Raw genomic sequence first — 25,219 nt, forward strand, 5'->3', positions numbered from 1 at the left:
GATTTCAGAACGTGTTTAGTTCCTTTTTTTTCTTCTCAACGAAAAGGTGAAACAGCCCCTTTTATTTTCTCCTAAACTGGGGGGGGGGGGACCCGCTGGCAGACAGATCCGGGAGAAAGTGGAGTAGCCCGAGTGGAGTAGTAGCTAGCTAGTAGAGAGAGAGCATTGGTCGTGTTTTCTTATTTCCTCGGACTCTTTTAGATATTTGTCGAAGAATAAAAGAAAAAAGCCAAAAGTTTTGAGTGTAGAAAAATCTGATTTGAAATTATTTTCTTTTTTTTAACTTGAAAAATTCAGATGGTCCAAATTAAAAATGAAATAATAAAAGGTGTCGGTGAGTGCGTAACATAACTGGCGGTGATGAGATTAAGGAGGTTGTTGCGGGGTATATAGGGGCGTATCCGGCAGTCAGTCTAGGTGCTGTGTGCCACGCCGTCGGGAGAGACGACGACCGAGTGCAGTGACCGCGCAAGGACGTTCTCTTCTTCTTCTTTCTTCTTCTTCTGGTTTTCTCTTTTCTTTCTTGTGAGCTGAACGAACGAACGAACGTTTGGAATGTCGGTCACAGGTGGCAAGGACGAGGACGCGACCAAAGAGTTTGGGGTTCTTGTCCTATTTATCGAACCGTCGCATCGTCGGTCGTCGTATCGTCGGTCGTCCCTTTTGGCTATTCAAACACGCCAGACTACTCACGCGGGCCTTAATATTCTCTACTATACCAACTGCTGCTGCTGCTGCTGATGGAAAGAAAGAGATCACTCCCTTTTTTCTTTTCTCCCGGAATAAAAAATAAGGAGAAAGAAAAATAGGCACCTTTCTCCTGGCATACCTTAGCGGTTTTTCACCTCAATCACGGCTAAATATTCTTTTATTTATTTTTATTTAAACGGATGTCGCCCAGTTTTGTATCTATACTCCCAACAGGCCATTCCATTGGACAGGCACATGAAAATTCCATCGAATCATCAAGTTGAATGGAGCCCATAATTTTAAAAAATCGGCGTGACGTAACTACCGGATTGATTGGCCCCCACGTGACAGTCGTCTATGCACAGCAGAGTCGCCAAGAAGAAAAAGAGAAAACGAATTGAAAAAATTGAGGGCCTTTGGAGAAAAGAGTAGTATAAGATCCGGCTTTTCCCCCAAATAAGGCGGCCGCCTCACGCCGGATGCCCCCAGTTCTCTCCTCCTTCTCCTTGTTGTATTATTCAACCGAACGAATGTTGTACAACATACGCACAAGACTGACAGCCATGTGCTGTCGCTTGAGCATTTCAGCTTTGAGAAAGAGAAGAGAGAAATGTTTTAGTAGGGCTCACGTTCGGTTATAGGTGTTGGTTGGAATGACGTCACAAACTCGGCCCCAAGACTCGCCTTTTTTCCGCTGCTGGCCCGGCACTTTCAACCGTAGGGGAAGGAGGAGAGATAGTAGGGCATCAAAGATGGGACTATAGCAGCAGCAGCTCACAAGGAGAGAAATTCACAAAACAACAAACGAGACCCAACAGCAAGAAAGAGAATGCAATCCTCGACTGCATTGGCCCTTAGTCTCGCATCGGCAGCATCCGCGACATCATCTTCTTCTTGTGAAGCTCCTCATAATAATCAGAGATAATCATCGAGTCAATTTTGAAGTGTTTTCGTCACCTCCGGACAAGAGTCTTCCATCGGCCGTGCCCATTTTTGCGACAAGAATTCTCATCTCTCGACGACGGAGCATCTTTCGATTTAGTTCATTTTTTAAAATGTTGAAAAGTTTTCTCTGTTTTCGAGAGACGGAAGTCTTGCACAAGAAATTTGAAAAAAACAGGTCGGTGGGACTTTCGTCCGTGTGTGATGCACTTGACAACACCGCGCCATTTTATTTTTATTAAGTATTTTTACTTTTATAATTTTAAAATAATTTTTGGTTTTATTTTTTGAATATTTGATTTGTTTAAAACGGAATTGCACTGGGGCGGTGGCGCCCCAGTGGAAAACGATTCGTATCGCAACATTGACACGTTGCGCCATCTCAAGTTGAGAAACAGCTGATTCAGCTTCCGGCCTCCCGCAACCAGCCACTTCATCAGCTGTGTGTGTATGTGTGTGTGTTGCTGGCGATAGGGAAAGAAAAAACCCGTTAAATGGGCAAAAGATAAGCCCCAAATCGACTCTTGATTCTATTTAGTTCAGTCCCTGTCATATCGGGGAAAGCAGGGGCCATCTTGTTTGACGTTTCAGGCTGAATTTACAGGCGACAGCTGGAGAGATCTTGCAGTGCAACAGGTGTCCAAGGCCAACAGGAAATAAACAGTTGATCAAACAGGTGGTGAGGTAAAAATTTGTCATCTCTTTATAATCTTCGTGTTCTCTGCCAGTTTCATTTTTGGCTTCTCTCCCCGCAGGTGTCTTCTTCTCTGATGATGAATGCGAGCGCAAGTCCTACCAATGAGTACCTGCACCATCAGTAAACGTATTTGCCAAGATGACGAAACCCCCTACCCCGCCACCAGCTACAACTCTTGCTGGGAGTGGGTGGCCTCTTTGCCCGGTGACCAAGACAATGCCAACCTGAATGCAGATTGCAGTCCCAACAACGAACCCAGTGAGTGTCATTCCACCATTATCTTTATCCAGATTGCTGATAACTTTTTTCCCTTTCAGTTTTGGCTGGTAGTGATTTTATCGTCAGGAAAAAAGGTATCCTCGGACTCCACAATGGTGGAGGTAAACACAATGCAGCAGACATTTATCAGTTGGCCCAGGCCACGAGGAAAGCCAGGGACAGACCATCGGTGGTTTCTGAAGGGCCCAGGTGAGTGCAAATATCAACTGCAACTCTTGATAATATAATTCTAATTTCCAATCATTTCTGCAGGGAAAGGGTCAGCCAGGACAGATCTTCAATGCTCCGTTCGGCGTTTGCAGCTCAGCGTTTGGACAAGACCAATTCGGAAGGAACTTTCTCTTTCGATTCGTCCACGATGGATGCGTTCGGAGTGTGCGATGACGAGTACAGCCTTCCATCAGCTGAAGAACTTCTCTTGCAGATGGGATTTGGTGGGCCATCCCAAGGACTAGACAGGGTACCCGAACGTTTCCTCCAATCATCTCAGGTTATTAACTTATTACATAATTCAATCCAAACTAAACCAAAATCCTAATTAGTATATTGTTATTTCAGATGCGTGGTGTTGATATTGAACAGTTTTTCTTAACCCAACAAGAATTAAACGACACGTTTGAAACGGGTTCACTCGGTTACAGGGGACTGGCCGGTCCTCCGACACGACGGCCTTCCGGAATTGTGGCCAGATTATACGAGCGGATGCTGCGGAAGAGTTCCGGGCCGACGATATGCAGCAGTTTTGAAAATCCTCCTGGATCCAACCACCCGATGGAGCCACTCACTTTGAAACTGCCCCAGCCGGAAGTGTTGATCGAGTCGGAAGAATCAGCCGTCACGCCCACCAATAACAATCAGGGCGCTTACAATTTCAACACTCAATCGGGGACGATGATGCCGCCCAGCGGATCGCACAATTCCAGTCTGGCCAGCTCGAGAAGGTCCAGTTTGCGTCGACAGGAGTGTGTCGACGAGGAAACGTTGGCATCCGCCGAGCCGGCCGAAGAAATTCTCTGCCAGCAATCGGAGCAAAGTAGCGGATTCGTTAGTGGTCGAATGCTGGCCAACGCCTCGCAAGTCTTGCCCACCGTCTACGTGACTCCTCCCCCGTCTACAATTTTCTCACAGGCCAGTCTGGACATGCCGGAATCGGTCACTACTCACGAGGTTGATCATTTTTAATCATTTTAGAAGAATTTTGGCTAATGAAATTTTATTTCCAGATTGACCCTATCATCTCTGTGCTGCAATTGGCTGCCGAGGCGTACCGGGTCCGGATGGCCACCGCTCCACTTGCCCAGGAACTTCCTCACGAAGAAGATCCTTGCGATTGGAATCACAATCTGGAAGACGTCAAGGAAGAGTTGCGGGGCGAGCTGGATAAAACGGACGATTTACTGCAGAGACTCCAGCAGCGTCTGTCTCACGCCCGTTCCATCCATCAAACGTACGACTCGTCTGCTCTCCGCGGCGTCCTGACGGACATGACGACTTTGCTCCAGCAGCAACAGCGTCTCTACCGTCGAGTCAACCAAATGAGAAACGACTCGCTGGAAACTGTCCAGCACTTTCACGTCAATCACCACGAATCCGTCATCGATCCAGCGAAAACAACGACATCCCTTCCGGCGGAAGAGTCTTCTAGTCTGCTCAAATCGAGCGCCAACGTCTCTTCCTCCTCCCCATCCAGCGACGACGATGAAGAAGAAATAATTTTTCCTTCCGGAATCCATTCACGTCTGTGGATGAAATCCTTTGAGCGCCGACTGACTACCCACATTCGTAAAACGATCCGGCAAGAATTGCGTCGAGTCCGACCATCAGCTACTAGAATAACGGCACGCTCAAAGTTAAAAAAATAATTATAACCCATCAAATTATCAAATTTTGCACAATTTTTTCTATAATCATGTTAGGAATTCTTTTTCAATTATTTAAAAAATATAATTATGGTTCGCGTTTTTTCCTGCTTCCACAAAAATAAGCTTTTTGTTATTTTGTTTTTGAATAATTTTTCAAAAAATGTTTAAATTCAACGTGGGTTTCTTTTTTTCTCAAACATTTTGGTAATTAGGGGAAATTTCAAACCGAAAAGAAGACGAAAAAGTAGGAAAGGTAACAAAAACATGCCGGTATAAAGGGGTGGGACTATTAACACACACACAATTTTCTTTGTTTTGGCCCGTAGAGTATTTGGGTGATGAAAGTTATAATCGTGGAATTGTTTCTCAAGTGTGATGGCACAAATAGGACTAGGTAAAGTAAACGTAGGAGTGAGTAAGGTTATAATTGATATAAACGAGGGACTAGCACGAACAGTGCGGAATGATTTCCATTCGTAAAACGCGTTGGATTCTGTGGGTTGGAGGGTGGTGGGGATGACAATGGGAACGGAAATTTGTTTTTAATTAATAATTTCTCTCTTGATTCATTTTTCAATTAATTTATGAGGGTAGTGGGCACATAGGAAAATCCGGCAAAGACATTGTCGCCGTCACGGTTGCAACCCAACGACGAAGCGGCGCGGACGGAACGGGCTTGGAGCAAAGAGGCCGGCACAGGTTCTCTCGTGAATTCCGGATCAATGTTGCGCAAATCGTAAGCGTCACTCTACGTCAGCCAAACAAAACACATTAATTCAATTTCTCTTTTAAAATATTGGCGGGAAATTCAAATTACCAATTCGGGACGGAACGGCGGAGTCATTTTGCGCTGCATCAAATCGTCCCAATTCAAACTGCGGTAAAAGGCGTGATTGCGCACATCATCGAAATCGGCTGGACCCGAACCCAGACGAGTTCGCCCGTCTTTCTGTAACAACTAAAGAAAACAAAATTAATTTTTATTTACCAATTTGCCCAGAAATTTAAAATGAAAAACTTACGGCACTGAGTAAATCTTTGCCGGCCGTGGAGACTTGAATGTGATCGCGAAAGTGGAGCGGCTTGTTGAGAATGGCGTCGTACATGACGGCCGTGTCGCGGCTGTAAAAGGGCGGCAGGCCGTAGAGCATCTCGTAGAGGACGGCGCCTAGACACCACCAGTCGACCGACCGACCGTAGGCCTCTTTGCGGATGACTTCCGGCGCCAAGTACTCGGGCGTGCCGCAGAATGTGGCCGTCGTCTGGTCGCTATCCACCAAACCTTCCTTACACAGGCCGAAATCTGTCAGCACCAAATGGCCTTCGCTGTCCAGCAAAATGTTTTCCGGCTTCAAGTCGCGGTACACTACGCCGGCAGAGTGCAAATAGCCCAAGGCAGAGGCCATTTCGGCGCTGTAGAAACGGGCCCGGGCCTCGCTGAAATGCCGTTCCCTTTGCAAGTGGAAAAATAACTGCAAAATCCAAATTAAATTAATTCAAATTCATTTAAATATTAAATTAAAGTAATCACCTCTCCACCGTTGACAAAGTCGAGAACGAAATAAAGTTTCTCCCTGGTCTGAAAAGAGGCGTGCAGAGAGACTAGAAAGGGGTGGAGTTGATTGTTGCGCAACACGTTGCGCTCGGCCATAATGTGCTGAGTCTCGTTGCGTCTCACGACGGCCCTTTTCTCCAAGACCTTGACGGCGTAGAGATGCTGGTCGGCATAACGACGGGCCAGCAGAACTTTGCCGAAACTGCCCCGGCCGAGCACTCGCAGGAATTCAAAATCATCCGGTTTCAACCTTTTATTTAAATATAGTAAACAAAGAGTCAAGAGAGTCCCAACAGGAAGTGGCTCGTTTGTTTACACCAAAAGAAAAAATCCTTACGGCCGTTCGGAGGGTCCTAGATTAATGTTTCCTTTGACGATGGGGACGGAACGTTGCTGGGTGATGCTGAGATGGTGGTTAGTCGTCGTTGTGGTCGTGATGTTAATCATGGCGGAACCGGGTCGAGACTCGTCTGATTCATTTTCATCCTCTTCGCTGCTGCGGGTGGCCTGTCGGCCGTCACCACCTGACTCATTGCCGCTACTCGTCTCGACGCCACTGTCGTCAGAATTGGCCGATTTCTTGGCGTTGCTGCGTTCGTCCAGCGACAGGAACTCCCTCACTTCCCGTCTGAATGTGTACGGAAATAAAGATTACTAACCACACGTCAAAAATGACATAATAAGGCAAATACTGACATGGAGAGGAGTCGGCCGTCGTTGATTATGAGCCGGATGTACTCTGTTAGTCCGTCACAACGTGATTTTAAAAAGGCTGGATCGAAATTACTCCCAAAGAGTCGCTTCCCCGGTAATTTCAGATTGAGTCCAGCTATCTGTTGACAATAAACGTTTGAATTCAATTAATAGGTTTTACCAGGATAAATTTGATAGAGTGGATATTATACCTGTTTCTTTAGGACGGCGTGGAGCCGGCAAAATTCAGTGTAGCGCCGGTATACGTCCCACGAGCGCCCTGCATCCTTCATTTCGACGTGATAAACCTGTCGGCGCATTTCATTAATGGAAAAAGAAAATTAGTAATGCAGCGAGGAAATGATTCACAACATTTGAAGGCTGGTCAAGTGAGAATAGGATCAAACCGGTTGTGCAATCCAAACTCTTCGTTTTGTTGGGGTTTAAAGGTTATCTCCACTTATAAGATTAGGAAATGCCCAAATAAGGAAAAGGAGGAAATGCACATCAGTCGACTCGATCTCAAAATTTTGAAAAGGAAATATTAAAACACTTACGGCGTATTTCTTGCTGGCTGTTTCCATAACCTGGGCCGAAATGACAAGGGCCGTCAGTGTGGGTTTCCTCGTGGGCGATGTGTTCTCCACCGTCAAAACTGGCCATCGTCGAAATAACACGAGGCAGGTAATAAGACAAAAGTTGCAAAAACAAAATAATGAGCAACACCGACACACACACACGTTTTGACACGACACGAGAGACAATATGGCCGACGACGACTAACCTGGTCGAACTATGGACATGAAATGTGACGTGATTTTGTGCATCTTGTTGACTCTTGATTTTTGTACGTGCAGAATATAACTATCTTGATTCAATTAATTTTTTTTAAGGCACTATGAATTAAATGTCTTGATAAATATCACAGAAATGCGAGTCGTAACGTGTTTTTCTTTTAATGTGGCCGCGCCAGTTCGTGGAGCAGCACGTCGTTTGTCGACCGTTACCAACGTCGGAATGAATTGGCTACCAGCCTCTCCGTCTCATACTTGACTAGGCACCTAAGCCAGCGCTGCCTGGTGGCCGAAATTATCGACTGATTAGCACAATTAACTCGGGTGCAGCAGAGAGGCCCTGTGTTATCTTATTGACAATCCAACACACACACGAACGACTGGAAACGACGAGGGGGTTTGGTTTTTTGTTTGTCCAAAAAAGAAGTTTCAAAGTCGAGGGGAACCATAGCAGCAGTTGGCTCTTCTGGGATATGATTTATTGGTAAAAGAGAAGAAGATTATTTTTCCATGTTGTTTCTACTATTTACACGAAGGGGCGGCCATGGCTTGTGGCCGTGACGTCACATCCATTAAACGCCCCTCTCAGGCCTATCGACATTTTCTGTCGTGTTTCATCAATGAACATTTCAAAACTAATTATTCTTCGAGCAGACTTTCAATTCACGATGACTTCATTTTATTACCAGGCCCGAGAAATTCCTGTTTCATCAGAGCAACGACCAGGAATGTTAAGCTCACACGAGTTGGCAGCAGTTTAATCTGCATGACTCGGCGGCATTATTCCAGTTTTCCCAGCCTACGTAAGTATATTTATTTTGTTTTACGATTCATAGGCGATTAAGAGAATAATGAGGGTCAATGTGTGCAACAACAACAACAGCACAATATGAAATGTTTTTATGAAAGGTCCACGGTTTAGTACTTGTTTCCATGCACAGGGACACACCAGTGATATCAACAGCACAGGTCGCCAATCTTATATTTTCTCTCTGTTTTATCGACACAATAACCTCACCAAATGTTATTTGTTCACTGTCTGGCGTAGATTGATACCTTGATACCTTTTCATACTGCCGAAATCGAAATAGTTTGAGCCTGTAGCTACAATATCATTTTTCGAGTCTTTTTCGACCATCACGTGCTGGAATTCAATTTTATTATCTAATCATTTTCACCTGTCAATAACACTAATCTCTTGAGACGATGACCAAGGGCTTTTTTCTAATTTCAAATAGATTTGACTCGAATTGGAAATCATTTCCCGGTAATAAACACTTGAAAACTGACGTGGTCAATGTCAACGTCAAGTGCCCCTCATTAGCTTCAAAATGGGATGCGATTGACACTTGAGTGACTTGACGTCCATTTATTTGTTTATGTAACAGTAACATTTCCCAATCGACTTTTTTAAAATTCGTAGTCGGCGCCATTGATTCTTTAAAATGTGAATTTTTGATCGAGGCCAATGGCGGAAATAGATCGCCCATCTCGAATTCTGGTCGCTCTTGGCACGTTGCAAAGTTGACAGCATTGAATTATTTTTGACGTCATTTTAATCATTCAATAGATTTGATCGTAACCTTGACGTCGTCCAATAACGATTGGAAATTCATCCGCTACTTTATACTTGCATTTACCTGGGACTATGCGAACTTGAATGTGATCCCTTTCTCACTGACCCCATTCCGTGCATGTTTCAAGTGACATAATCATTATTACGACACTGCCAATGCGAGATTCTTAGCTGAGCATCTCTGCCGTGCTATTGCCCGTTCCCCATGACGTTTGTAAAAACAGCCGCAAACCAGTTTCTTTATTGTTTCCACTTTTAATTCTTTAATAATCCCACTATAGAAAATGTTTTAATCTTATAAATACCAGACGATCATGGTTCAATCCAGCAGCTGGATTAATCCTGAATTATTTTATTTCAGTCGAGTGAGAGCATCGCTAAAGATAGACGAGATCATAAAAGTAATTTGCCAGATCGAGCCGAGTCTGAATGATAACTAAAGGTGTGGTCTTATTCTTTTTTCTTATGCATTAACTTGCCCTTGTGCCTTGTGTCACGTTGGATTCCATTTTTTATCAGTGAAATGTGGCGCTATAGGGCAGCAGCAGCAGCTCAGGGGTTGGGTTTTTTCGATGTGAGTGTAGTACGAGAGTCTAAATTACAACACCCAATGGGCCCAGGGAAAACTAGCCGGGCAGAGATGTGTATCGTTTCTCCCACTGTCCTCAAAAATATCCCCCAACCCGATGAAAGATCAAAAGTCCAAAGTCTCGATTGCCTATGGTGGTACAACCACTCGCCCGTCCGCTGCACGGCCGCACGCACTTTGCTCGTGATGGTAACTCGATACGGAAAAACAACACACACACCGCCCGCTAAAGAAATGGACTTTTTATTATTTTAGAAACATTCAAAGTCTATAACCTGAATTAGTCGAAACAAATAACACGACTTTTTATTTAACTTTTTTTTTTAAAACAAATTTTGGGATTTTTGTTGAGCTCAAATTCCCACCCACAGATGTCGTTGATGACGGTCCAAAATGAAATTTAGTTTAAATTCTTATGTTGTTCTTGCGCGTTTTATTTCTGAATTTTGACAGTGATGCTTTATTTGTATTTGTTTTACTTGACAGGTGAATATCAACCCATTGGAATTGGAACAGCCCCCATTCAACCCTTTGGATTGAATTATCCACAGGACGACACTTGCCCTTAAATCCTCCAACTGACTCCAAGGTAGGACACAATCATTTTTCACTATTTGCGGGTGCCATTGCTATGGCCAAAGATCAATCTGCATTATTTTGAAAACAGACAGGCATCTTTTGATCAGACTACAACACACTAGCGATAGATTCTTTACATTTTTATTTGTTCAGACCTGAAGAGGTATCCGATCAATTCACAGTAGCCTTATTCAAACGTAAATGATATTAAATGTTTCCATTCAATTTCTTATGCGTCAAGCGCTGGACTTTTGGGTTAGGCCCTACCGTTTGTTGGTTTCGTATCTGTTCGGTTAGTCTGTAGGAAACGGTGATTCGACTCGACCATCTGGCGGAAAGTATAGCGTTGACCTTCTCCAGCAAAAGAAAATTGTTGAATAGCGATGACATCTTTGTTGCAAGCGTACAGTAATTTGCCCAGGCTCTCATAGTCCAGGTAACTTGAATTCCCCGTACTGACGTCCATTCAAAACTTTGATCGGTGATCTTTTTTCTCTCAGTTCCACTCTCGATCTCAACTTGCTCATCTACCCTTTATCCCTCCTCTTCTACTGGCTCCTGGTCCAATCCGCCCTCCTTCCGCCCTCCCTCTACCCACTCTCCTCCCATCCGGTACCAAACTAAATAGACGAAAACTGCAAGTTTACCGATATTTAGTTTATAGAGTTTATCGATCAATTGCTCAAATGACTTTTGGCACTGCCGACGCGTTTAACGATTCTTCGGGTGGATATTCATTCGTCAAGAAACACATCCAGCTTCCGCGTCAGGCTAATACGTTTTGGTACATCCGGTATCAGATTCTCCACCGTTGGAGCAATCTTTTCGCCTTCCTTTTGAGCTTATTGCCTTTTGACTTCGGCCGGACTGGGAATCTCCACCTCAAGATAAGCTTGGCCCACTGAGTTGCCCACTGGATTGCGAGACACTGGATTGTCGTACAGTCGCAGATGAGTGAGACTGTCGTCACAGCAGGACAAGTAAATTACGGCAGAGCCGACCGTAATGCTGGACGTCTTCCAAAATGATTTCGACGACTTTTTGACTTTGAAAGTCATCATAGACCCTTCTTGATATTGGGTTTTGATGGTAAAGTTTTGGTTCCATTCCGGCTGACTACCGCGGATGATTTTGGTTTTGATTTTCTTGGATTGGACGCGGTTCATGCCGTGCCATTCCTCGACCCGCATTGAAACGTAATATTGGTCAGAATCCTTTGCTTCTGGAAAGTTTATTCCTCTCACAACTTTGATTTGGAATTTTTTGGGCTTCCGGTTTCCTTCCTCGCAATCAGGTAGCGGCTCTGTTGCTTCCGGTTTCTCATCCATTGCCCGATTTTGTAGAAGTTGAGATTTTTCGGGAATTTGGGGCTGTACCTGTCGATCTCCAGGCTTATGTCGGAATTGATTATCAGTGGTCTTGGATTGAGCCTTTGATGGCTGTTTCTCAACTTGTTTTCTTAGGTACAATCGTCTCTTCGGCGATTTTGAGTTGTTCAGTTTCATCCAGAACCTGCTGATCGCTGTAGTCACATTTCCGACTTCGTCAACGATCTCGGTCAAATTTTTGGTCAGACTCTCCGGTTCCGGCTTTTTCTCGTCCATTTCAAGTTCATGTCCGTTAGACGGAGGGACTTCAGTCGGAGTGTCCTTGGGTTCAGAAACGATCTCTGGGCTGGGAATGATTTTCTGTAGGTATTCGATCTCCACCTCAAGACAAGCTTTGCCCACTGGATTGTAAGACTTGTCGTACAGTTGAAGCTTATTGAGGCCGTCGTCCAAGCTGCACATGTCAATTTTAACGAAGCCGACAGTGGACTTCTTTAAACCCAATATCGACGACTTTTTTAGTTTCATTGTCAACATCCACTTTTCCGGATTTTGAGTCTTGATACTGGTCAAGTCTTTGTTCCATTCCGGCTGGCTGCCGCGGATGGTTTTAGTTTTGTGTTTCTTGGAATGGACGTGGATCATGCCGAGCCATGCATCGACCCGAACGGAAACATAATAATTGTCCTTGGCTTCCGGAAGGTTTACTCCTCTCACAACTTTGATTTGGAAATTCTTTGGTGCTGTCCGGTTTCTTTCCCCGCAATCAGGTAGCGGTGTCATGTCAGTCATTTCACGTTTCTTTTCTTCCAGTTCACTTTTGGTAGTTGCCAACTCGTCGTGTACGTTCTGAAACATTTGCAGCTTTGATGAGGAGTCTGTCAGTTTGGATTGAAGCAGACTCAACTCATTTTCCAAGCGTTCATTTTCCAATACAGTCAGGTTTTTATCATCGTCTTTCGCCATCAAAGGAAGACAACTTTGTTGGTTCAAGTCATCTCCACTGGGAGTCGAAACACCTTTGTCAATTTCAAGTTTGGTTGCGCATAAAACGTCCGGTTCAATCATCTTCAGGTTAACAGCCGAAAGCCGAGTTGGGGTTTCAGTCAATCGACTGATAGATTGGATCCTGTCTTCAATTTTTCGCCTTGGTAGCGAATGAGTTAAGCGGAGATTTTTCTCTTTAATGTCAGGTAACACACAAATAACACGTTTGTTATATTTTCGAGTTTATTCCGATTTCTGAGGAGTCTGTCGGTTGGGATTGATCAGACTCAACTCATTTATCCAATTATTCGATTTCCAATAAAATCTGGGTTTGAAAAAAGATTCGCTTTGACGTCAGTAATAAGACGTTTGTTATTTTCGAGTTGTATTTTGGTGATTGCTAGCTCGTTCTGAGATTGTCGCAGTTTGGAGTTGGAGTCTATCAGTTGGTATTGTAGACGACTCAACTCATTTGCCAAGCGTTCTTTTTCCAATAAAATCTGGGTTTTTTCTTTGAATACTTTATCCATCAAATGATGAAGACAATTATGTTGGTTCAAGTCATCATCTCCAATGGGAGTCGATAATTCATCGTTAATTGCAGGTTTGGTTGCGCAATAACGGTCAGGTATAATCATTTTTGGGGTCACAACTGAACGCCGAGTTTGGGATTCGGTCGATCTAGTGGTGAATGCATGCAGTGCTGCGGCATACAGTTCTTTCAATGAGTCTATGAAACTCAAGAAGAAATAAATAGCCATTTTGAAAAGCAATAAAGCACTAGCAAGTATAAGTGAAGCGACTTCCACAATTGCGATCATTTTTACCACTGGTAGATTGGGTGTTGACAATCGAAAATTGCAATATTGTCTGTTGCCTATTTTCTTGCCTTTATATAGACTTGCCAGGGGAATCCTTTTTCGCACTGTCCCATTCCACCGTTTCAATCAGATTTCTAATTATGTTTATGCAATTTAACTTTTTATTTTGATGTGTTATCATAGTTTAAGGTGTAACGGACATTGTTCAATTAGTTTGGAATCGATTGCAATTCATTTAAATATTTTAATTTCATTTTGAAATTAAGTTTATTCGGAATTCTGGTTAGGATTGAAATGTTGCCGGTCTGGACATGTCTGGAAAACGACAGGGCGCCCATAGCGGTGAATCCACAAACTAAAGAAGTATTACGTAATAGTATTACAGAATTTCTTAATTCTTATTACTTTTGTATTTTTATGCGTTCGGTTGTACCGTGTGTATTTTAATATATTTTGAAATACGTGGGAAGAATATGTTCGTTTTTTTTTTAATGGTTAAAGTTTAGGTAGAAATTAAAGTTTATTTTGGAAGTGTTTTAGCTTTCTTCTTCAGCGCTTTGCCTTCTGCTTTGATGTTGTTCGCATGATCTTGCAAAATTTTGGCCCTTTCTACCATTTGGAGCCCTGTCGTTTCCATCAAATTCGCGTATCCATCTTCATACTCTCGGGTCTTGCGCTTGGCAATCAGTTTTTTAATCCAATTTCCCTTTTCCTTGTCTTCCCCTTTGGTTTTGGTCGTCCCAGAGTTCAACGATTCACGTTCGGTTTTCGTAGCTTTTGCTGCGTTTTGGGTATGTTTAGTTGCTTCTTGCATTGCAGCCAGAGCTCCCGATAGCGCCTCCACTTGCTCTTTGGCCAACTTTGTCGATTTTTGCACGGAAGACAAAGTTTCCTCTTGAGTGTCCAAAAGTTTGTGATTCTCTTGTTTTAATCTCTCTAGTTCTTCTCGGCAATCTTCAGTCTCCTTCTTTAGGTTGTCATTATTCAACTCGAGTAAAGATTTATCGCTTTCCAGGTCCAAATTACGGGACGTTAATTCTTTATTTTCCCTCTCCTTTTCTGTGAGCGTAGCTTTGACAGATTCCAAGCTTATTTTTAGAAAACTGTCATCTTGTTTGATGCGCTCCAACTCCGACATCGTTGATGACAGGGTCTCATTCTGAGTTCCTATTGTAGATTTCAAATGGACGATTTCGTTTCTGAGAAGTTTTTCGGTGACATCCCACGTCGAGGCATTGCAGAGCAGAACGGATTTTTCTTTCTTGAGCTCGTCGATTTGAGACTCGAATGCAGTTAACTCTGATTTTAGTTGAGTTATATTCGACTGAAGGAGATCGACTGCAACTTGTCGTTCGTCGGCTAATTGTGCCGATTCTTCTGCTAATTTGTTGACTTTTTCCACGAACACGATTTTTAACCATAAAAATAATGTTTTGTTTTCCCCTGTGTCGAAGTCATGGCAGACGAAATCGTTTTTCTGTTGCAATTAAATATTTACATAAGTAAACAAACCCCGTCATATCATAAGAAGAGTTGACGTAGTAGCGGTATTAATGTAATCATTTTCAAAGTCGCATTTTAATTTCTTCCTTCCAGATTTTTTAAAAAATCTCGTCTTTGCCGCTTGATTTCGCTTCGGTATTTAATTCGGTTTGGCAACTTGACAGCATTGCCAACTCAGCCTTCGTATGGCAACATTGCGCATCTTCACTTGCTTATTATAGATATCAATCTTCTCTGTAGGTGATGCATCATGGATGGAGCCCATAATTTAACTGCAGGTCGTGAACGCGACTTCCTGATCCGCCGCATGTCAAGGTAGGAGACCACGTCCATCTTAACGCTTTATTGTCTTCGTTTTTCCTTGGTCGGTGAGTCTTGGGGCTTTTAATCCTGAAGCTATTAATGCAGTTACAATTTCGGTTAGTTGTAGTTGCTGGGAGAATTGGCTCTTCCATTCGAAGAGGAAGTATAATCTCATCACTGCCACACCCAACGTCCTCTGTCATTTTTGTTTTCATTTGTTGTTTTTGCATTTCGGTCGGCTTCCGAAGGGCATCGTCTTTTTCCTGGTCTGCCTTAACCGCTTCTCGTTTTCTGCCAAACGGAGATTTTCCGTTCAATGTAGTCTGGAAATGGTCCTATTCTTTGATTCCAGCGCACGTTTACTCGTAGCCAATTGGTCGTGCACCTTGTCCAATTTTTGTTCATCAAAGGAAGTACGGAATTTCTTCAATTCCACTTGACTGGATGCGATAAGGTTATCCCTGTCTTTTATTTCTCGCCTGAACTGCGAATCGTCATTTGTCAAGCGGAGATTTATCTCTTTTATGTCAGAAATTTCACGTTTCTTTTCTTCGAGTTCGTTTTTTGTAGTTTCCAACTCGTCGTGTACGTTCTGAAACATTTTTAGCTTTGATGAGGAGTCTGTCAATTGTGATTGAAGCAGACTCAACTCATTCTCCAAACGTTCATTTTCCAATACAGTCTGGTTTTTATCATCGTCTTTCGCCATCAAAGGAAGACAACTTTGTTGGTTCAAGTCATCTCCGCTGGGAGTCGAAAATTCATCGTTAGTCGCAGGTTTGGTTGCGCAATAACGGTCAGGTATAATCATTTTTGGGGTCACAACTGTACGCCGAGTTTGGGTTTCGGTTGTAGTATCTAGTAGTTTCTAGTATCTGCATGGTACCTATAGTATCTGCACTGCTGCATACAGTTCTCTCAATGAGTCTATAAACCTCAAGAAAAAATAAATAGCCATAATGCAAAGCAAAGCACTAGCAAGTATAGCGACTGCCACAATTGCGATCATTTTCACCATTTTCAGTAATTTAAAACTACTGAAACACCTCACCTTAAGTATTCAATCGCAATCTCTGATGTGTACTTCAGCCGGAGTCTCCTTGTCTTCTTGGGTTCAGAAACGATCTCTGTGCTGGGAATGACTTCCAGCAGCAGGTGTAGGCCTACTCGATCTTTATCTCCAGATCAACACAAGGTTCGGGCATATTTATCTTGTGTTGCTGGATAGTAGTCATTACTTCTATACAGTTTCAGTTTATAGACTTGATTTACTTCCAAGTCGGACACCTCAAAATCATCGGAGCCGACCGTGGACGTCTTCAAACCCAATTTCGATGACTTTTTTACTTTAAGGGTCAGGAAACACTTTTCCGGATTACGAGTGTCGATGGTGAACTTTTGATTCACTTCCAAAACGCTGCCGAGGAACTTTTTGGATTTGGCTTTCTTGACCTGGTCGCAGATTTCGTTGCGCCATTCCTCGACCCGCATGGAAATGTAATAATAGTCGGATTTGTTCGCTTCTGGAATGCTGTTTAGGTTAAATGATCTCCGAACTATGAATTCGCCATGTCTGGGGGCATTGTCAGCTTCCTCAGGTTCAGGTGGTGGATATTCTTTATTCGACTCGGCTGGTTCTGTTTCTTTGGGTTCTAAAGCCGTCTGGTTTTCTTCCTTGCAGTCAGGTAGCAGCTCTGTTGCTTCCGCTTTCTCATCCATTGCCCGATTTTGTACAAGTTGAGATTTTTCGGGAATTTGGGGCTGTACCTGTCGATCTCCAGGCTCTGGGATCATCAGTGGTCTTGGATTGAGCCTTTGATGGCTCTTTCTCAACTTGTTCACTTTTCTCAGGTATAATTGTCTCTTCGGTGATTTTGAGTAGTTCAGTTTCACCCAGCACCTGCTGATCTTCGTCGTTCGTCACATTTCCGGTGTCGTCAATGATCTCGGCCAAACTCTCGGTCAGACTCTTTGGCTGTTTCTCGTCCATTCCAAGTTGTGGGTTGGATGGACGTTTTTCTACCGGTTCCTGATTGTCGGCCGGCATTTCGTCGGGTAAACTCTCGGTGGCGTAAATAGCTTCCCGCGTTTGATCCTTGAGACTCTCCGGGTTGTTTTGGAGCGTTTCAACTTGTTCTATCGTCGCCGGGATCTCATTGGGTTTTTCGACTCGAATGCCAACTTCCTCGCCATTCCTCAGGGTCAGACTACTCATTTGATCCAGTAGTTGCTCGATTGTGTCGGTCTGGTTGTTAAGGGATGCTCGTAGTTCTTCCACTTCCGCCTTACTGGATAGAAGAAGACGATCGGTTTCTTCCATTTTTCGCCTCAATTGTGAATCATTTTCGGCCAAACGGAGATTTTTCGTTTCAAGTTCAGAAATGATTCTATTCTTTGACTCAAGCTCACGTGTAGCCACGGCCAACTCGCGCGTGTCTAATTGTTGTTCGGCAAGGCAAACGCGAAGATTTTCCAATTCCGCCCGACTGGATGCGATCAGTCTATCCCTGTCTTCAATTTTTCGTCTTAGACGGGAATCATCATTTGTCAAGTGAAGATTTTTCTCTGTCATGTCCGTAATAAGACTTTTCTTTTCTTCGAGTTTGCTTTTGGTAGTTGCTGACTCGATGTGGAATTGTTGTAGTAACTTGGACTGGGAGTCTGTCAGTTGGGATTGAACTAGACTCAACTCATTCGCCAAACGTTGGTTTTCTAATACTATCAGGTTGTTTAGTTGTATGGTTATGTTGTATGGTTACTATATGTCATATGGTTGTTCAAGTCTTCTCTGCGGGAAGCTACATAGATAGGTCTACGAAGGTTATGGTTCCAACGTCAACACTAACAAGCTGGTTAGTCCGGTTAGTCAATCCAATCCAATCAAACATCTTTCTCAACATTATTAGCGCAAACATAAACATATATATATTTAGCGCTATATATATGAGCACCAAGAAGCAACAAAGTGCAGCCATAAGCGAAAGCAAAGCCAATATAGTGACTGCCATAATGAAGATCATTTACACTGCTATTAGATGGTTTGTTTGCAATTGAAAACTGCGATGTTGACTATTGCCGTTGGGGTTGCCTTTATAAACTTGACAGGGGGAATTCCGTTTAGCACTGTCCATTTCCACCGTTTTCATCAGATTTCTACTTACGTTTATGATTTTTAACTTTTTCAATTGATTTGTAATCTTAGTTTAAGATCTTACGCACATTGTTCAATGAGTTTGGAATTAATTGCAATTCATTAAAATATTTTAATTGCATTTTTGAAATGAAGGTTTTTGGAATTCTGGTTTGGATTCAAATGTTGCCGGTCTGGACATGTCTAGAAAACGACAGGGCGCCCATAGCGGGGAATCCACAAACTAAAGAAGTATTACGTAATAGTATTACAGAATTTTTAAATTCTTATCACTTTTGTATTTATTGCGTTCGGTTGTACCGTGTGTATTTTAATATATTTTGAAATACGTGGGAAGAATATGTTCGTTTTTTTAATGGTTAAAGTTTAGGTAAAAATTAAAGTTTATTTTGGAAGTGTTTTGGCTTTCTTCTTCAGCGCTTTGCCTTCTGCTTTGATGTTGTTTGCATGATCTTGCAAAATTTTGGCCCTTTCTACCATTTGGAGCCCTGTCGTTTCCATCAAATTCGCGTATCCATCTTCATACTCTCGGGTCTTGCGCTTGGCAATCAGTTTTTTAATCCAATTTCCCTTTTCCTTGTCTTCTCCTTTGGTTTTGGTCGTCCCAGAGTTCAACGATTCACGTTCGGTTTTCGTCGCTTTAGCTGCGTTTTGGGTTTGCTTAGTTGCTTCTTGCATAGCAGCCAGAGCTCCCGATAGCGCCTCCACTTGCTCTTTAGCCAATTTTGTCGATTTTTGCACGGAAAACAAAGTTTCCTCTTGAGTGTCCAAAAGTTTTTGATTCTCTTGTTTTAATCTCTCTAGTTCTTCTCGGCAATCTTCAGCCTCCTTCTTTAGGTTGTCATTATTCAACTCGAGTAAAGATTTATCGCTTTCCAGGTCCAAATTACGGGACGTTAATTCCTTATTTTCCCTCTCCTTTTCTGTGAGCGTAGCTTTGACAGATTCCAAGCTTATTTTTAGAAAACTGTCATCTTGTTTGATGCGCTCCAACTCCGACATCGTTGATGACAGGGTCTCATTCTGAGTTCCTATTGTAGATTTCAAATGGACGATTTCGTTTCTGAGAAGTTTTTCGGTGACATCCCACGTCGAGGCATTGCAGAGCAGAACGGATTTTTCTTTCTTGAGCTCGTCGATTTGAGACTCGAATGCAGTTAACTCTGATTTTAGTTGAGTTATATTCGACTGAAGGAGATCGACTGCAACTTTTCGTTCGTCGGCTAATTGTGCCGATTCTTCTGCTAATTTGTTGACTTTTTCCACGAACACGAAAGCAGCGGCTTTTTCCTCTGAAATGCGTCGAAATTCCGCCTGTATCACTTCCGTTGTCCTTTTCGAACCTGTTAACTCATTTTCTAACTGATCATTTAGACTTGTCAAAACCAGATTTTTCTGATGGGATACTTTAAGTTCGAGCTGCCATTTGTGCATCTCCTCAACTTTCTCATCGGCAACCTTTTTGGCCTGCAGGGTAGACTCCAAAATTGCTTCTCTCTCCTCCAAGATTTTCTGCTTCCTGTTCAACTGATCCTTTAATTCGTTTATCTCCTTTTCCAATTTCAATTCAGTCTCATGAAATGTATCTGTAATCGTCAGAGCCTTATCTCGTGAAGTAGCCAACTTCAAAATGAGCTCATCATTTTTCAAAGCTTTTCTCTGCAACTTGTTGTTCAGTTCGTTGGTTCTAGCCGTCAGGTTTTTAATTTCCTCCGATTGAAAACTCATCATACAAGCTGACGTCTCGAGATTAGTTTTCAGGTTGGAATTCTCTTCTACAAGTTGCTTAATAAGTTCATTGTTAACATCCGGTTTCTCTTCATCTTTTGGTTGATTTTTTTCGCTATCCACTTCGTCCTCAGCGACTTCCGAAGCCACGTATTTATCCATCAGCTCATCGTATTGCAATAATGTTTCCTTCAATTTATTGTTGAGGTCGTTTGTCGTATCCATCAGGTTCTGTATTTCGTCCGATTGGAAATTCACCGTACGATCTGACTGCTCGAGATTCGTTTTCAGTTTGGAATTTTCATCTCTGAGTTGCGTAAGTTCATCGGCATCCAGTTTCTCTTGATTCCGGCTATCCGATTCGTATTTAGCCACAGTTTCCATTAGATATTTCACCTCGTCTTGGAGTCTCTCCTTCTCCTCTACAATCTCGTCAACACCGTGTAGCATGGCGCTGACATTGTGAAGCCTATTCTGACATACCCCAATTTCGTTTTTTAGATTCTGGTTGTCGTTTTCCAAGTTTTTCACATACTCTTCGGTTATTCTCGTTGTTGTCGCCGGGAAATGATCAACCGGCGACTTTTCGGTATTTTTATCCATAGAATCAGTACTGTCAGGTAATACGGCAGAAGCTTGTTCCGGTTTCCACATAACAGGTTGGGGTGTTATGTGTGTCCGGCTGGTTGCCTCTTGCACTTTGGTTGTCGGAACTTGATTGTGACAAGATTCCGGATTAGGTTCTGGTCTGGTTTCAGTTGTGGTATCTGATTCAGAATTTTTGACCAGTAGAAACCAGACCCAAGCAAATATGGTTGCGCAAACGAATACTAAAAGAGCCATTTTTTCAATAGACGATTTGTTCGTAGTAATAGTATTTAGACTATTCTCTTCTAGTTAGCTATATTAGCCTATAGCTTTTGACTCTTCATTATATAACCTCCGACCGACAATGGAGAGTACGCACGAGAGGAACTTTCGTATTTTTGTTCAATATTTCAATTTTCTATGTAATTATTTCAAAATTTTTTATCTGAATGTAATCAGCAGAATTTAACGAACAATGTTCAAAAGAAATTATTGCGTTAAAATTAATTTTGATTATTATCAATATTATCAATTATTTCAATATATCGCCGATATATTGATTGCCGAGTCGATTAAAGATTGCCGTCAATTATTTTGCGATTGATGTAGTTTTTTAGCGCCAGATGGCTACGATCAGGAATCGTGACTCGTGCTGTCTGCAGTCTGCTGCCTCGTGACTAAAAGTCTAAAACATTTTTCTGAAACTACTCGGGTGGGAAGTCTCGAGTTTGTTCCTCGTTTGGTTTTGTAAACGTTTTAAAATAATAAAATAAATTGAGAAAGATTAATATTTTCCTATTGACGTTCCATGGGCAATACAGACAGAAACAATTAGAGTGACAAAACCGAATTGTTCTGGTGAATTCTGATTCATGTGGTCGTTTGACAAGGCAAAATCAATCATCATTCCGTAGCCGACTATTTTCTCGTTAAACAGGTAATATTTTTTTTATTTTTATCGAATTCTCAACTGTTAAAAGATTGTTCACATAGTGAAATTCTGTAATGTCCTTTGTGAATTACGTTTTCAATTCCCACATCAAACGTTGCTCGCTACCCAGTTATTAACACCTGTTCAACTTCCTTTGTATTGACAGTTCAGATGTGACTCTGATGCCTAGAACACGAGGAAACTAATTTTATGCCAAAGTTTGCAAGGTTTTTCTGTTTTGGTGTTCCCGTGTTAGGTATTCACATGACATAACTGACTGTCAAGTTAATTTCATTCCATTTTTCACTATTTACCAAAGATGCCAACAGAATTCAGGTGATTCAGCCTTGATTTCAAGTTATCGGGATGGGTTTTTGGTGTTGAGTTAATCATTTTCCAGGTTCACAAGAACCAGGACAGTTTTGCGTAGGATATTTTGGTTTTTGTAATACTAGACCTAAACCAACGCTGTAGCTCAGTAGGGAAATGTTTTCTTTTTGTGCTGGTTAGCTACCGACTGCATTCTCAATTTTTTCTCTCTACCTTTTCCCTTCTTGTTGTGGTAGGGGCTGAATAGTAGTTGAAAGATAGGGCATTCTTAGGTTGGAAATGACGATTTGATACCATATGTATTAATATATATTTTTAAATCTACGGACAGACTGTTCATTTGGTGTAAAGGAAATGGAGCGTACTGAGGTGAATGTAGAATTGAGGAAATCCCAGAAGGACGACGACCTGCTGCTGAATCGACACAACCTTGAAATCGATGACGAAACCCTTAGCCCTCTTGAAAAAACAAATCGTGTGGATGCAGCCTACATGAGCATTGAGGACATGGTTAATGGTATGTTTGTGGCAGCTTTTGTTTTCTGTATATCCTATTTTCTCAGATTTTTCTTTTTATCACGTAGGTATCAATAGTGGTGATGAAAACATGGAAATTACTGCAACACACGCTGTACGTCAACTCCTCAGCAAGGAACCTAACATGGACTTAACGATCTTAATCGACGATATTATTCCCAAGCTGGTAGAATTCCTAGGTCGTGTAAACAAGTATGTTGTGTCTTTATAACTTGGTTATTTCCAAACCTTTCATTATATGATGCTTTTCTGTTAGCCCTGATCTTCAGTTTGATTCTGGGTGGGTTCTCAGCAATATTGCGTTAGGCTCTGAGTGTGAGCAGACTGAAGGCTTCGTCGACAGTGCTGGGGCTGTTGCTGGACTCATTTCTTTGTTGGGTTCACCACATCCAGTTGTGGCCGAGCAAACTGTCTGTGCTCTCGGTAAAATCGCCGATTTCAGACCAGAGCTTCGAGATCACGTCATCGAGCTAGGCATCATTAAGCTTTTGGTCACCTTGATAAAACCCGATGCACCAGTAAGTTTATTTTAAAATTAAATACATGTGAACATTTAATAACTGATTTTCTTATTAGGATACATTATTGCGTAACGTCACTTGGACTTTGTCCAACTTGTGTCGCAACAAGATCCCTCCGCCCAGTGTCCCTTCCGTCCGACAACTTCTTCCCGTCTTGGCCCACCTGATCCACAGCAACGACAAAGAGATCCTAGCCGACGCTTGCTGGGCTCTGTCGTACCTCACCGATGGCCCGAACGAACGGATTAAAGAAGTGGTTGACGCCGGAGTCGTCCCTCGTCTCGTCGCTTTGCTGGACCATAATGAATTGGCCGTCATCAACCCCACTCTGATTGCTATCGTCAACATCGTTTCAGGAAGTGATTTTCAGACGGAATCCGTCTTGGATGCTGGTGCCTGCCCGTCGCTGGCCAAGTTGCTGGTTCATTCGAAGATGAAGATCGTCAAGGAAGCTACCTTGGCCGTGTCCAACATTGCTGCCGGCAATACTATCCAGATTCAAGCTCTCATCAACAACAACGTTGTTCTTCCGTTGGTGGACGTACTGGGCAACGGCGATTTCGAATGCCAAAAAGAAGCAGCTTGGGCCATCACCAACATCACCTTGGGTTATACATTTCAGTCTAACTGGTGCTGATTGATATTTTTAAACTTTGTCTTTTTAATTTTAGGTGGTACTGTCGAGCAGATCGCTTTGTTGCGCCAGTTTGGTGTCATTCCTCCGCTGTGCGCTTTGTTAGAGGCTAAGGAAGATAGCAAGACTATCTTGGTCGTTTTGGAAGGCTTGGCTAATATTTTGGCCGTAGCCGAAATAATGGGTGAACTGGAGAATGTTTGCCTTCACGTCGAAGAGTGTGGAGGCCTGGATCGCATCGAAGATTTGCAGAGCCACGAAAAGAATAAGATTTCTTACAAGGCGCTGGCCATTCTGGAGAAGTACTTCTCAAATGACGTAAGTGATTCTATTTTCTGGCTTTTTGAAAATATTATTTCGATGACTACCACAACTGTTTACATTCGGAGTGTTTTTGTTGACAACTTTACCATATTATTGAGATTTTTAAACATTATTTTTTTTTTTAAATCTCTTTCTTTATTTCGATTCATCGTTTTTTTTATTGTCTTTTTTTTTTCGACAGAGGTAGGGAGATTCCTAGTTGGCGCAATCTACATCGCAGAGGGGCAATAGGGAATTCAACAACCAGCCAACTCAATGACCCCCCCCGAAGGAAGGTTTCTCATTTTAAATTTTGTCGTCTAAAATTCTTTTTTTCTGCCTTTACAATGGTAACTATGTTTTTCACTTCCTTCCACGCTATCCTAACAAGTTTTGGCCTTTTTTTTGAAAGATTTAACGAAATTTTTAAACTGAAATTTGCCATTTGCTTTCGTTCCTGTTCATTCTTTCCTCTTTCTCTATGCGCGATAGAAGTGCAATACAGAACAACTCGGATCAACTTTTCATTGGGTCGTTTGATGTTGTCGCAAGTTGATTTGTGTTTCAAGTTGATTTCCTAATTGCAGGTTGTCGGTCGCAGTCCTACTCAGGACTTTAATTTCCTTTCTGAAATTGACCAGAAAGTAGTTATCGATCCTTATTGCACTTCCTACCCCAATTCCTGTCATATGGATTAACACTGCAGTTCTTCTGTTCACTCATTAACCAGGAAAAATGCAACAACTATCATCTTTCCAATGGGGACAGCTAGCTAACTGTTTGAACGCACAAACTCCTTCTTTGTAGCAATGAAAAATCTTGACCGTTGGGAGTGAGACTTTTTCGACTGCATGTCACGACCTGTAGCCAAATGAAGGACAGTCTATTCACATTTGCCACCGTCGTTGATGTCAACTTCTTCGTTTTCTAGAATTAAGTCGAGAATCTCGAAATCCTTTTTTCGTGTCGTTGCTACTTGATAATGAAACGAAGTAGTCCATTCTCGTCGCGCATGGTGGGATCGGTTCCTTTTTCCAGCAACCCCATCTAACCCCATTCACGTTGTTGGCGAGTATTGCAATGAAGTTTCCTCATTTTGATCGCAGTAATCGATATCGATTTCTCTCCTCAGGCGCTAAGTAGAGTTTGAATCAACTCTAACAGGTTGCGCAACTGGTGTTTCAGTTTTGTCAAAATATGGGATTTCGGGCAGATTTGTCCTGTTTTTTTCGCTTCGGTAATTTAAGTATTTATAATTCTAGTTTTATCAATTGATTTTGGAAATTGTTGGGTTGTTG

General features: G+C 42.5%; 4 protein-coding genes across 5 annotated transcripts; 2 read left to right on the top strand and 2 right to left on the bottom strand.

Annotated features, from left to right (window-relative positions):
- Positions 1-1,539: 1,539 nt before the first annotated feature.
- LOC124194973 lies at positions 1,540-4,592 on the top strand. Of its 2 annotated transcripts, none has more exons than XM_046589387.1 (6): positions 1,540-2,316; positions 2,388-2,587; positions 2,647-2,797; positions 2,861-3,098; positions 3,167-3,775; positions 3,832-4,592. In XM_046589387.1, exons 2-6 carry the CDS (start codon positions 2,410-2,412, stop codon positions 4,468-4,470), a joined length of 1,815 nt encoding a protein of 604 aa, XP_046445343.1. In that variant the 5' UTR covers positions 1,540-2,316; positions 2,388-2,409; the 3' UTR covers positions 4,471-4,592. The 2 variants fall into 2 exon arrangements, with proteins under 2 accessions (XP_046445343.1, XP_046445344.1); XM_046589388.1 differs by having other exon boundaries at positions 1,919-2,311.
- A 41-nt stretch (positions 4,593-4,633) lies between these two features.
- LOC124194974 (serine/threonine-protein kinase Sgk2-like) lies at positions 4,634-7,644 on the bottom strand. Its single transcript, XM_046589390.1, has 9 exons — positions 7,503-7,644; positions 7,276-7,373; positions 6,931-7,026; positions 6,722-6,858; positions 6,363-6,653; positions 6,002-6,275; positions 5,493-5,942; positions 5,288-5,428; positions 4,634-5,218 (listed from the first exon to the last, which is right to left on the bottom strand). Exons 1-9 carry the CDS (start codon positions 7,543-7,545, stop codon positions 5,048-5,050), a joined length of 1,701 nt encoding a protein of 566 aa, XP_046445346.1. The 5' UTR covers positions 7,546-7,644; the 3' UTR covers positions 4,634-5,047.
- Positions 7,645-7,859: 215 nt separating this feature from the next.
- On the top strand, positions 7,860-24,441 carry LOC124194975 (importin subunit alpha-5-like). The gene is made up of 10 exons (XM_046589391.1): positions 7,860-7,996; positions 8,202-8,315; positions 10,164-10,266; positions 21,275-21,602; positions 22,258-22,443; positions 22,511-22,655; positions 22,720-22,981; positions 23,040-23,592; positions 23,656-23,936; positions 24,124-24,441. Exons 5-10 carry the CDS (start codon positions 22,281-22,283, stop codon positions 24,127-24,129), a joined length of 1,410 nt encoding a protein of 469 aa, XP_046445347.1. The 5' UTR covers positions 7,860-7,996; positions 8,202-8,315; positions 10,164-10,266; positions 21,275-21,602; positions 22,258-22,280; the 3' UTR covers positions 24,130-24,441.
- LOC124193840 (synaptonemal complex protein 1-like) lies at positions 13,913-16,009 on the bottom strand. Its single transcript, XM_046587820.1, has 2 exons — positions 15,562-16,009; positions 13,913-14,784 (listed from the first exon to the last, which is right to left on the bottom strand). The coding sequence occupies exons 1-2, from the start codon at positions 16,007-16,009 to the stop codon at positions 13,913-13,915; spliced, it is 1,320 nt and encodes a 439-aa protein (XP_046443776.1).
- Positions 24,442-25,219: the final 778 nt, after the last annotated feature.

This window comes from Daphnia pulex, chromosome 5 (assembly GCF_021134715.1).
Source record: "Daphnia pulex isolate KAP4 chromosome 5, ASM2113471v1".
NCBI classification, from domain to species: domain Eukaryota; kingdom Metazoa; phylum Arthropoda; class Branchiopoda; order Diplostraca; family Daphniidae; genus Daphnia; species Daphnia pulex.